We start from the raw sequence: 12,229 nt of genomic DNA, 5'->3' as shown, positions 1-12,229 counted from the left end.
AGATTACATTTCAGACCCAGAGACATATCATCACATCACATGACACGCAAAATACGAAACATGAGGTTCACACTTCACGCTGGCCACTCATCACTTCCTGCTTCTCTCTCACCTCCCATTTCTTAATCTCTCTCTCTCTCTCTCTCTCTCTCTCTCTCTCTCACACAAAAACATGCAACTTCTTCATGTTCCTTCTTCATTCTGCCTCTCCTTTCAAAACGTAAAAACCCACGAAGAAGCTGGTGATTTGCTATGTTCCTTCTGCTCGTGTCTTCTCGTTTTTTGATTAAGTTCAAGCACTGACTTTGGTTTGGTTCTTGTTGTAGGACTGCCTTCATATGAGAAGCCTCTTCAATTATCATCAGCTATTTGCTGTTCTCTTCAGCAGCAAAGAACTGAAAGGTCTAAATGGGCATCTCGTAGAGGCTCTGCATCGAGCTCCTTCACAGCTAAAGCTGCTTCTTTGGAAGGTGAACTTTCTCCACCTTCTTTGAGCAAACCCAGCAGCTTATAACTGCTTCTTGACCAACCCCATTTTCCCATATTGCACAATTCACTTTATTGCGGTGGATAAGTTTGAGTTGTTTTGTTTTGTCAAGGGTGCCCTGTTTCAGATTAAGGGCTGTTTAGAGTTATATGTAGTGAAAGCCAGAAAATTTGAGAAAAAAACATTACAAAAAGAATTTATCTTTATAATGAATTGTTTCCAAAGTTTAGACATTGGCATTCAATATTAAAAGTGCTAAGAATTTGATATAAAATCAGGTAAGAGGAAGTGGACTAAATGATCCAAATATTGTGACTTTGATTTAATAGATGTTCTTGTATCGTTCGAAAATAAATGTGGAAAAATGCAATGAAGGTTGTGATTCTATGGGTATAGACATATGTATATTTCTATGTTATGAGTAACAATTCTGTGACAAAAATGTGAATAAATTTATTTGAAATCTGATGATATTGATTTCTAGTTATTTTACATTTTCATATTTGTTTCGTTCAGATGTAGCTGGTGCTCCTGCAATATCAAAGGGGGTAGCTGAGAGTGATGTACTGAAAGCATTGTCTCAAATCATTGATCCAGACTTCGGGACAGACATTGTCTCATGTGGATTTGTGAAGGATCTGGACATCAATGAGGCTTTGGGAGAGGTCATTTAGAGCGTGTATGGGAAAATTTTCAATGGAAGACGTATAAAGCATAATGTCCTTACCAGAATATATTGACTTTTTATCTCAGGTTTCTTTTCGGTTAGAGCTCACTACACCAGCATGTCCAATAAAGGACATGGTAATTGACACAGTCACTATTTGTTTATCAAGAACTCACATATGTTTGATATGGTAGATTTGATTTATAAGTGCGTTTGATATTGCTTGCTAGTGGAATTATGTGAAGTCTCATTATTTCTTTGATTTCTTCCTTGTTCTTTTCATGAATTATCTCTCATGGAAAGATGCAACTGTTGCCATCAGTTGCATGATTTTGATCTTCTGTGATCATGAGAGAAAAATCTTTACCTTTATTATACTTCCTTTTGGTAGCATTTTATGGGCAATTGAAATTGTATGAGAAAAATGATTTAGGAACTAGCAAACATAACAAGCTTCAATTGCTTTACAGTTTGAACAAAAGGCAAATGAGGTGGTGAATTTGCTTCCTTGGGTCAAGAATGTCAGTGTGACTATGTCAGCGCAGCCAGCAAGGCCCATTTATGCAGAGCAACTTCCGGCAGGGTTACAGACAATTTCGAATATTATAGCAGTTTCTAGTTGCAAGGTAGACTTTCCATGTCCTTTTAGGTTCCTTTCTGTTGCTGGTATGTGGCTTTTGAGCTATTCATATTTCAGTTCAATTTTTATTGTTTGATTATTGTTTGTAACACTTTTGATGGTGCCATATCTTTTAGCTTGAATTTCCCTCTCTGCTAATTATGTATTGTTGCTGCTGTTTGTGAAATGTATGCAGGGAGGCGTGGGAAAATCAACTGTAGCAGTAAACTTGGCATATACTTTGGCTGGTATGGGTGCTAGAGTTGGTATATTTGACGCGGATGTCTATGGTCCCAGTTTACCGACAATGGTCTCCCCTGAGAACCGAATACTAGTGATGGTAATACCAACAAATTTAGCAGAGTTTTTCTTGTAATTAGTAAAGTGCTTCAATTCTGACAGTTTAAAAACTTCCTGTAGAACCCGGAGAAGAAAACCATAATTCCTACTGAATACTTGGGAGTGAAGTTGGTGTCTTTTGGATTTGCTGGACAAGGTCGTGCAATAATGCGAGGCCCAATGGTTTCTGGGGTCATCAACCAACTGCTAACTACAACTGAGTGGTATGGCATGTTTCCAAAAATAAATTATACATCATTTATGAAAACTCTTTTGATCATTATCCTCACTTCATGAGCTAATTACTGTGCCACTGCCAAATTTCTGCATATTTCTATAGAGCAGGAAAGTAGCTTTAAGAAAGAATATGAAAGTTTGATGAAGTTTGGTGGATTTATTGACAATTACCAATTCACGTTGTCCAAAGTTAGTGGCATCATTGCTTGCCAAAGTGCAATCATAAGTAGCTAGTCAGATCATATAATGACATCATTTCTTACTGATTTGCAAATGAGAAGCTATCACTAACTGCCATCCAATGATAATATTGCTGTGAAGCTTTTGTTTATGAAGTTTCCGTGCGTTTTTTCAGTTTGAAACCATTGCTTATGTGCATGAATCTCCATTATTCTAGTTAAAAGATATAGTTCGAAGGCTCCTTATAAATTTTTACATCTTTGCAATTCATTGTTAAATTATGGTTCTGGTCATAGTTAGCATCTAATTTGATTACTTCACTTTGTAGGGGAGAGCTGGATTACCTTGTTGTTGACATGCCCCCTGGAACTGGTGATATTCAGCTTACTTTGTGCCAGGTCCTGCTTTTCTGTTTGGCTTGCTATCTTTTTATATTTAGTATCTTATGAAGTATGTTTATGCGGATATTCTGTCCAAATCTATTTCTATTCAAGATTTCTACGTTTTGATTTGGACAAAGTCGGATTTTCAGGTTGTTCCATTAACTGCTGCTGTTATTGTTACCACTCCTCAAAAGCTGGCGTTTATTGATGTTGCAAAAGGAGTTCGCATGTTTTCAAAGCTTAAGGTGTGTATTTCCGCCACACAATACTCCATTATTACAAAGTAACTTTTCATCACAAGTAGCAGCAAGTTTATAGTGAGGGTCATGCTAAATTTCATTTACAACCTTTTTATCCAACATGTTCTTATTCTCATTTTCATACATTTAGGTGCCATGTGTTGCTGTAGTCGAGAATATGAGCCATTTTGATGCTGATGGGAAACGTTATTACCCATTTGGTAGAGGATCGGGCTCTCAGGCATGCATATTATGGAAGAATTTACTTTCTTTGTAGAATATCTGGATAATCTTAGTACTGGCAATTTGTGCACTACCAGCAGAATTTTATGTGCAAGCATATGTATTTTGAAATTTGAAATAGTTTGATGCACACGTTTGCAGGTTGTAGAGCAGTTCGGTATCCCAAATCTGTTTGACCTTCCCATTAGACCAACTGTAAGTCCTTTATTTCTCTGTCAATCATATTTGTTTCTATTAGTATAAAAAGCCGGAAAATATTTGTCTATGTGATATATGTCCTACATAGGAACCTATTTAAAATTTTGATGACATATATCTGGCAGCTATCTGCTTCAGGAGACAGTGGAACGCCTGAAGTGGTAGCTGATCCTCTAGGTGAAGTTTCTAAGACATTTCAGGACATCGGAATTTGTGTTGTGCAACAGTGTGCTAAGATTCGCCAACAAGGTATCCAATCTTAAGTTAAAAAAGTGTACCAGAACATTTCCCCAGTACCAGTAACTTCGTATAAAAATTTATTTTACTTTCAGAACTTCGAAATTAAAATATATTGTTGAGAATTTCATGTTTTGCCAAAGTTTGGAGGCTTGCAATTCACTCACTGTTGGAACATATATCTGAGTTTGTTATTCCTTTCACATGCTGTTGACTAAGAGTTGCTGTGTGTTTTATGGTTTCGTTTTGGGCTGTTCTCATGAAACTTGTCTCTTTCTGATGACATACAATCTTTTTTCATTCTAGTGTCTACAGCCGTGACCTACGATAAATCTATCAAGGCAATAAGAGTGAAGGTACCAGATTCAGATGAAGCATTTCTTCTCCATCCTGCAACCGTGAGACGGAATGACCGCTCTGCCCAAAGTGTGGTATGTGGAGATTTATTTTTGAAGCATTAAAGTGTACAGTTTGTTGTCAAAGTAGCATATTATTGCTGCAATATAACATGCAGATTATGTTTAGTTATATGACGTTCACCCTTCAATACCATGCTTCTTCCGCTCCACGTCAGCGATAATAATCTAGAGTGTAATAATCCGGCTGTCAAATTCTTACCTGTAGCTTTAATAAAGTCAATGGATTAATCTAGAGTGTAAGTTGAAATGCATGTGAAACAAAACGTTGAAGAGACTAGTTGATGGGGAAACGTAGTGAAGTGACCAAACCTTTTGAATGGTAAAGGTTCAGAGAAAACAAAATGTTACTTTCTAGGAAGAAAAAAAGGCCTTGAGAGATCATCGTTGTTGAATTTTGTGATTGTTGTTATAAGTTCCCAATAATCTACATGTCTCAGTGGCTAATTTTGTGAAAAATCAGGATGAATGGACAGGGGAGCAAAAGTTGCAGTTTGCTGATGTTCCAGAAGATATTGAACCTGAAGAGATTCGGCCCATGGGAAATTATGCGGTCTCAATAACGTGGCCAGACGGATTTAATCAGGTAAAAAAAAGTCTTGTTTGAATTATTCAACTAAAAGAAACCATATCATGGATGATTTCATCATTGGCAAACTGTGAAAAGTTTATGAAAGGGACCAGCATTATGCAAGGAAAGTGTCAACTTCACTAGAATCACGACAACCTAACTCCTTTTTGACTGAAATGCAAAACATGCCAAATCTCTGCAATTAGCTTGGACTAAATTCAAATTTCAAAATGGCTTAATTACCCAGATAGCATTTTTTTTTTTTCTTTCTAAAGTCAAAATATATTGTTTATTATCAATGTATAAATTTTTATATAATGGTGCAGATTGCACCCTATGATCAGCTGCAGACAATTGAGCGGCTAGTTGATGTTCCTCAACGAGTTCCTTCCCAGGCAAGTTAACATTCTCAATATTTATCTCTTTTACTGCATCATCCTTAATGGTAATAAACTAATGTTGTTCTTTTCTGCCCTCAACAGGTATGATAACTTCAAGTGAATATTAATAGGATGTCACAGATCCTTCTACACAGTACACACAGTTAGTTTTTCTGTAAAAATTAGACTGGAGTTCTGGTGTTCCTGGGTTCGGGGCATATTTGTAAAAGACCATTCCTATAATGAAAATCTTACTAAATCTGGTCCACTAGTCATCATTCCAAATGTCATCCCTCTTTGTGCTTGTTCAAACTCAAAAGTTAGGATCTTGAACCCCTACTAGTTCAACAAGTCATGTACTTCCCTTGTTCATATCATCTGATATATATAATTCTTCACAAATTGAAATGGATCTTTGTATATATTCAAGAAAAAAAATTAGTGTTTATTGTCTCAGGGAAACTTTACTTGCAGAAATTTGTATTTATGATCCTTTTCATCTGCTTCGAGCAAATTGAAAAGACAAACTTCCAGCCATTCGCAGATCAAAATGAACCAGTTTGAAACACCCCATCAGAAAACAGAGAGTTTGAAATTGAATGCATCTCCTACCAGCCTCAAAGTTAATGCAAAAGGCAACTGACAAGCATAATAGTAAGAGGTCAGAAACAACAGCCGGAAGCAGTTCTAAAAGGTCTGCTTGTTGTTGCAGTATTAATCAAAATTAGGAACCGCCCAATAAATGAGAGCATATCTGCATAGATATTATCATTATTATTTTTTCCTAGAAAGGGTGTTTGAATGGCACAAGCAACTATAAATGTCTTCTTCAACTGTTTTCAATGGGGACCTTTTCGCATTTAGTTTTCTTCCAGCGTCCACTATTCTCTCTACTTTTCTTTCCCTTCTCAGCCTTTACTAGCTTTTACACTTTCAAACCACCTTTTTGTCCTTTTGAAACAGTCAATATTTTGCTTTTGAACGAGTTGGAAAACTTTTGGCTTTAATGGCAACTGCAGTCTGCAACAAAGGAGTTCTTGCAGGATTTAAGTTTAACCGTGCCCGCGTGCGACACAAGACAAGATGATATTACCATCCCAGTACTGTCACGTGCTCTGTCATGAGTTAGTGGAGATGGTTACATAGTTATTAGTTGTTGTATAATTGTAGGAGTTTGCATGTCTTTAGTTGTTGAATAGTTTTAGGAGTCATGTTATCCACTTTTATAGTGGGCTGTCATAGGAAAAGTTTCCTCATTTCTAAGCTTTCAGTTAGAGTCTTTGTTTGTATAAATTTCAGTGGCTTTTAATTAATGATATATCAGATATTATCCATTACTACTAGCTTGTCTAACTTGGAGGTTTTGGGTTCCCTCGAAGCAACCCTTATCGTCTAATTGTTATCCCAACTGAGCCTTCTAAGGGCCAGTTTGGCATTGCTGTGCTGTGAAAATAATCGCTGTCAGATTTGCTGTGAGAAAAATCAACTGTGAGAGAAAGCAGTTTGGCGTTTGATAAAATTTTTGTTAAAAGTGTTGTTGGTATTGATTTTATGCATAATCAGAAAATGATTGCTGCATAATCATTAAACCCAGCGCCTCTTCGAAACTGATTCCTGCATAATTAGAAAATGAAAGCACCTCATTAGTTGCTTTCTTTTATAGCTTTCTCTCACAGCAATTTTTAACAATAAGTGATTTTCTCACAATTTACCAAATGGGTTGAGCTTCTCAAAATTTTTTAAAAATAACTTATTACCCCAAATAAGCAATGTCAAACAAGCACTAAATATTGCTGCAGCCATAGGTGGCCGTAAGAAGAAAACTACATACCAAGTCCCTATACCTAATCGCCCAATCACACGAGCGCTGTCCCAAGCACATAACAAGTACACCTTTTCGATCTGTTTTTTTTCTTTTCTCTCGGCCATGCCAGGTTGTTTTAAGCCTCTGGAATCTGGTTGGATCCATTAGTTTCGGCATGAAACATGAGGCAACCGCTTGTTCATACACCTTTTCAACATTTTAAGTCCTTGTCCTAACATGCAATTAATTTTCTCCTAATCCCATCAAAGTGACACTTGAAACGAGGATATGCCAACCAAGTGTTATTGACACCGAACAGACAAGTATTGTCTTGAAGCGACGGATTTAGACTCAAGATTTCATACTGAAAAATAGACCTCATAACTGGTGATTTTTAGAATCAAGTTCTACTCAAAGGCATGCATGGGTATGGTCATGGTTTTATCGACTCCATGCTGTTGATGCATGCATGTGCAGCTGTCCCATCACTCTTCTCTCCTCTGAGAGAGAGAGAGAGAGAGAGAGAGAGAGAGAGAGAGAGGCATCCATGTTACTGCAAATACGCATTATGACAGTGACCTGTTAATGTTAGGTATGAAACTCACAACAACCATATATGCCCCATAAATAAATGATATAACTATTCACCATCCACATGTGAAATGTATTAAATTATATAACTATTCACCTGACCTACTTTTTGTCGGAGCAGAAGAAGAGCAGTAAATTTGGATGAGCAGAGCAGCCTCCATGTAAAAAGGCAAAATTCGGCTTCTTCTTAGATTCCAAGATTCGGTTCAGACTTTAAACCTATTTGCTGGCTGTGTGGTCAACAAAATCTTGCTAATTAGCTAGACAAATGTCTTTCTTTTCTCCTGGCTTTGTGGCCTTAAAGACAAATCTTGTCAAACAGTTTTTGCAAACGAGGCCTTACATCACATGGCATAACTGGGGCCTGCTTCTCATCAATTCTACATCTGTTAAATGACAGAGCCTGAGGTGGCCGAGGGATTTTGTGTCAATTTTCATATTTAAAAAGTCAATAAATATTTGCAATTATTTATTTGAACTGAATTAGTCCTAATATGCATCATGCATGACAAGTTTCTTTTTCTTTTTTTCCTGCAAATCAAATTGCCAATAATATATGTCATCATAAATGCCAAGAATAGAAATATGAACACAAACACTCCAACAATTGAAGAACTGTTCAAAAAGGTTACTTTCAGCCAAAAGTGACTGGAGCATAAGAGAAAAGACAAAATCTTTGCTTGCCAGTTGCCAACTTGCCACTGCCTCAATCCCTTCTTTTCTTGAGGATGCTTTTTCTGATCATATAGAATCCCAGGATTCCAGGATATGATCTTGAACTATATTTCTTTCTTCCATCCAAACAAGATAGCGTTCAATTAATGTCTTGTCTGTTGTCACAACATGGATTTTTATTTCTAGTTGAACTTGGGTTTAGTTTCAGAGAGAGAGAGAGAGAGAGAGAGAGAGAGAGAGAGAGCATATGAAATGAGACATTCTAATAATTGACACAACCAAATATCTCCACCTAAACTTGTGAAAGACAAGTACATATATTATCCATGTAAATTACTGTTTTAGCAAATTGATGAGGTCTTTTCGCTTTCTGTTTTGTGCTTTTCTTTTGTTTTTCTTATTTTCTTCCTTTTTACTACACACTTTGACAAGAGAATCTTCCCTCCCAAAATCTGTTCAAAAAGAGTACAAAATCCATCGCGAGGATCTGAATATAATCTTCCAAAAGTCTTTTATCTCTGTCCTTGAGAACGAGAAGGTTGGTTTTAATTTACTATAGAAAGTTGATGACCACTCTTCAGTCTTTTCCACTAGTTAGTGGCTACTTTTAGATCTACCATCACATCATTCATATTGTAGCCACAATTGCATGATCTCTAAATTCCTTTCCTAATAAGCTGAAGAGAGGTTTCATACTAGGCAAAACTCCCAAGTTTACCGTAGTTTTGATCGATTTTTCTTTTTCCTTTTATGGCGTAAATAAGTTTTTCTTAATCATGTCATGTTTGACATGACAGATTATTTTATGGTAATGGAAAATTTTAACTGGAATTGATCAAGAAATTAATTTAGTTGGATGGAACTATCCATCCATTGGCAACCCAAATGGCAAAAACATCAAATATGAAAATAACAGGTCTGGATTTTGATGATACAGGTTCCTGCATCTGGTTTAAAAATTGAAATGATGAATAGAAAGAACATGGTGGTGGGCCATGCAAAGCTTTAATGGGAGAAAAAGGTTGGCCTTGGACTTATCTCAAAGCTTTTCTTATGTCACAACACAATCAGCATAAAAAGACAAAGGGGTCCTTTTGGGTCTGAAGAACCATGTTCTTAAATATGAAATCCCCACTGGCCAGTACCAGACAGACTCTTCCAGTAAAGTTGCCATCTTCTTCTCTTCTTGTGGTCACGCTTGCTCCATATTGATCCCACAAAACCTTATGCAGATCCTTTTCTCCCTCTCTCTTATAAAACCAGCAGCATGATATTTCATCATTAAACAAAACCAGCTAAACAAATTTCTGTGGCTCTGGCTCATTGCAAATCATGAGAGATTAAACTAAACTGAGTCTAGGGTTTGCATAATTTTCACCCCCGAACTGATTCAAGTCTTATTGTCAGATACAGAGAGAATTGATCAGCCTTAGCCTTAGCAGTGGAAGTGGTAAAAATTAATTAGAATTGATGTATTGATTTAAAGGGTGCCTGCCATTAACAACGTGCAGAAAATAAGATTCAGCACACAGGATTCTGATCTTTCTCTCTTTCTTTCTTTCTATCTGGTGGAGGCAGTCTACAGAAACAAAAAGTCAAGGTCACTAATGATCCCAACGACCACCATAAATTCATCATCGCATGTTCTTTACTTTTTGAAACTTTCTCTTTTCAAGAGGTTAGAGTTATATGTATATATTATATAAACATCTGATACTCCAACCACATAAACTACATAATTTTTATTTTTAATTTTTTACCACAAATTAGAAGATACTAATTAACAAGCACCACCAAGCAATATAATCTCAATCATTAATGGCACTAAGTCTTCCTATTTCTCTTTATTTGCCCAATAATCCATTCCTGTGGTCCTATAAAATGGAGGCTAGCCAGGGCCAACACAAATGAGCAAACAATACCAAACCCAATTCTTCTAGCTCTCTCATCATCCTAAGTCAACAACTCACTCCCTGCCTCTCTCTCTCTCTCTCTCTCTCTCTCTCTCGGTCTTTCTGTCTCTTGATCATTCTTGTTGGACTGCATAAAAAAAACCAGAAAAAAATGGTGCTAGAAAAGAGCCTTTCATCAGCCATAAACACAAAAATTATGGGCTCATCAGGAAGTGAAGAAACCATAGTTCTAGCTCATGGGTATGGAGGAGACCAGTCTGTGTGGGACAAAATCGTCCCCTACTTGGCTGAGCATTACCGAGTTGTTGTTTTTGACTGGCCTTTCTCAGGTGCTGTTAACAACAAGGACCTCTTTGATCCTAGCAAATATTCTTCCTATGATGCTTTTGCAAATGATTTAATTGCCCTCTTGGATGAGCTCAACTTGAAATCCACTGTCTTTGTTGGCCACTCCATGTCTGGTATGATTGGATGCATTGCTTCCATTAACAGACCTGACCTCTTCAAGACCCTCATCCTCATTGGAGCTTCTCCTAGGTACTCTTTCTCTCTCAAGCCTTCCATATTTTGTTTTGTAATTTATTTACCTGATTTCTAATTTTCTCCTTAATTTTCATTTTTGGTGTCTTCTACTTTTCTTTTCTGGTTAGACACCTGATATAAGCTATATATTTGTGGCCACAGATTAATTTCAGCTATAAATTATATGAGAATTGTCCTCTTCTAGCTTTTTTGATAGAAGCGATAGTCTAAACTGTTTTATGTTAATCTAATATAGCGGGAACTCGAACTTGGATACAAAGGGGGAACTCACTGTCATGGCCCACGTCTGTTAGCTATTTTTGTTACAATATTTCTGTTCATGCCATTAATGCATAAATATAAATATATTTATGTAGGTACATAAATACAGAAGACTATGAAGGTGGGTTGGAGATGTCAGATATTACACAAATCATCTCAGCCATAGAATCCAACTATCACAACTGGGCTGCCTACTTCGCTTCCCTTGCTGTGGACGCAAATGACCCTCTCTCTGTCGACAAGTTTGTCAAGTGCCTGCGCAGAATGAGGCCTGAAGTTGCGCTGGCCTTGGCCAAAACCGTCTTTTACAGCGACCAGAGAGACGTTCTTGACCAGGTTTCAACTCCATGCACCATCATCAACACCTCCTCTGACATTGTTGCTCCAAACTCGGTCGCCTTCTACATGCAGAAGAAAATCAAGGGAAAGTCCACTGTGGAGATTATAAACACCAATGGCCATTTCCCACAGTTGACTGCCCACCTTGAGCTTCTTGATGTGCTGGGAAAAGTCTTGGGCCTTAAATTTGATCATCAAGATCCAGATATCGTTGGGGTGAATTAATTAGTTAGTTTTTAGTTTGCCCTTTGTTTAATTAGGAGCTTAATTAGGAGCTATATAGCTAGAATAATTATATGGTGGAAGCGACAAGACATGGGTATCTGTGGCAATCGGTTAATTACTCAAGTAGATAAGAGTATTCACTTTTACACTGAAAATCCGATGTTTTCTTCGCCTCTTCCCTAATATCATTTGTGCTTCATACCATTCCATGTTTGACATGTACAATATTGTGTTTGGTTATGTGTAGTATATATTAGTTTGGATTGGAGTTTTTATTTGCTAATAAGCAACAAAGTGACATCTTTTTTCCTTTTTTTGGTAAATGAGGAGGCAACCTCCAAAGAACACATGAACATCAAAAAATCCAAAGTGGCCACCAACCAGGATTTTAGGCTAGTTCTAATATTTCTCAGAGTGGGCCCATGCATTCAAGAATTTGAACATTGTATCCAAAAAGTAACCAAGATTTTCAACTTGCCCTTGAGCTTCCCAACCAAAACTCCAAATTTTATTATTTTTGTAAGATTCCAGATTGGAGGCTGGATGTAGTAAGTAAATCTTTGGGTGTATTTAGCAACTCTCTTTCTTAAACAATGCACAATAGCTAGATGAAATGGAAACGGAAATCAAGGTTGGGCTTGCTGTTTTAAAAATTAGGCTACTAAGCCCATGTACGATCAAT

The 12,229-nt window shown here is 37.0% G+C and overlaps 2 protein-coding genes across 4 annotated transcripts; both read left to right on the top strand.

The window, feature by feature from the left end:
• The first annotated feature begins 34 nt into the window (after positions 1-34).
• LOC117634977 (fe-S cluster assembly factor HCF101, chloroplastic) lies at positions 35-5,652 on the top strand. 3 transcript variants are annotated; one of them, XM_034369282.1, is made up of 16 exons: positions 36-242; positions 327-470; positions 1,004-1,152; positions 1,241-1,291; positions 1,625-1,780; positions 1,970-2,113; positions 2,194-2,336; positions 2,858-2,927; positions 3,062-3,157; positions 3,303-3,392; positions 3,536-3,589; positions 3,718-3,841; positions 4,136-4,260; positions 4,709-4,831; positions 5,143-5,211; positions 5,299-5,652. In XM_034369282.1, the coding sequence occupies exons 1-16, from the start codon at positions 173-175 to the stop codon at positions 5,302-5,304; spliced, it is 1,614 nt and encodes a 537-aa protein (XP_034225173.1). In that variant the 5' UTR covers positions 36-172; the 3' UTR covers positions 5,305-5,652. The 3 variants fall into 3 exon arrangements, with proteins under 3 accessions (XP_034225174.1, XP_034225173.1, XP_034225172.1); XM_034369283.1 differs by lacking the exon at positions 3,303-3,392 and having other exon boundaries at positions 35-242; XM_034369281.1 differs by lacking the exon at positions 5,299-5,652 and having other exon boundaries at positions 5,143-5,220.
• A 4,523-nt stretch (positions 5,653-10,175) lies between these two features.
• Positions 10,176-11,807, top strand: LOC117634822 (strigolactone esterase D14). The gene is made up of 2 exons (XM_034369067.1): positions 10,176-10,716; positions 11,079-11,807. Exons 1-2 carry the CDS (start codon positions 10,331-10,333, stop codon positions 11,545-11,547), a joined length of 855 nt encoding a protein of 284 aa, XP_034224958.1. The 5' UTR covers positions 10,176-10,330; the 3' UTR covers positions 11,548-11,807.
• Positions 11,808-12,229: the final 422 nt, after the last annotated feature.

Source organism: Prunus dulcis, chromosome 7 (genome assembly GCF_902201215.1).
Source record: "Prunus dulcis chromosome 7, ALMONDv2, whole genome shotgun sequence".
In the NCBI taxonomy this organism is placed as follows: Eukaryota; Viridiplantae; Streptophyta; class Magnoliopsida; order Rosales; family Rosaceae; genus Prunus; species Prunus dulcis.
This window is presented reverse-complemented; position numbering and strand designations above follow the sequence as displayed.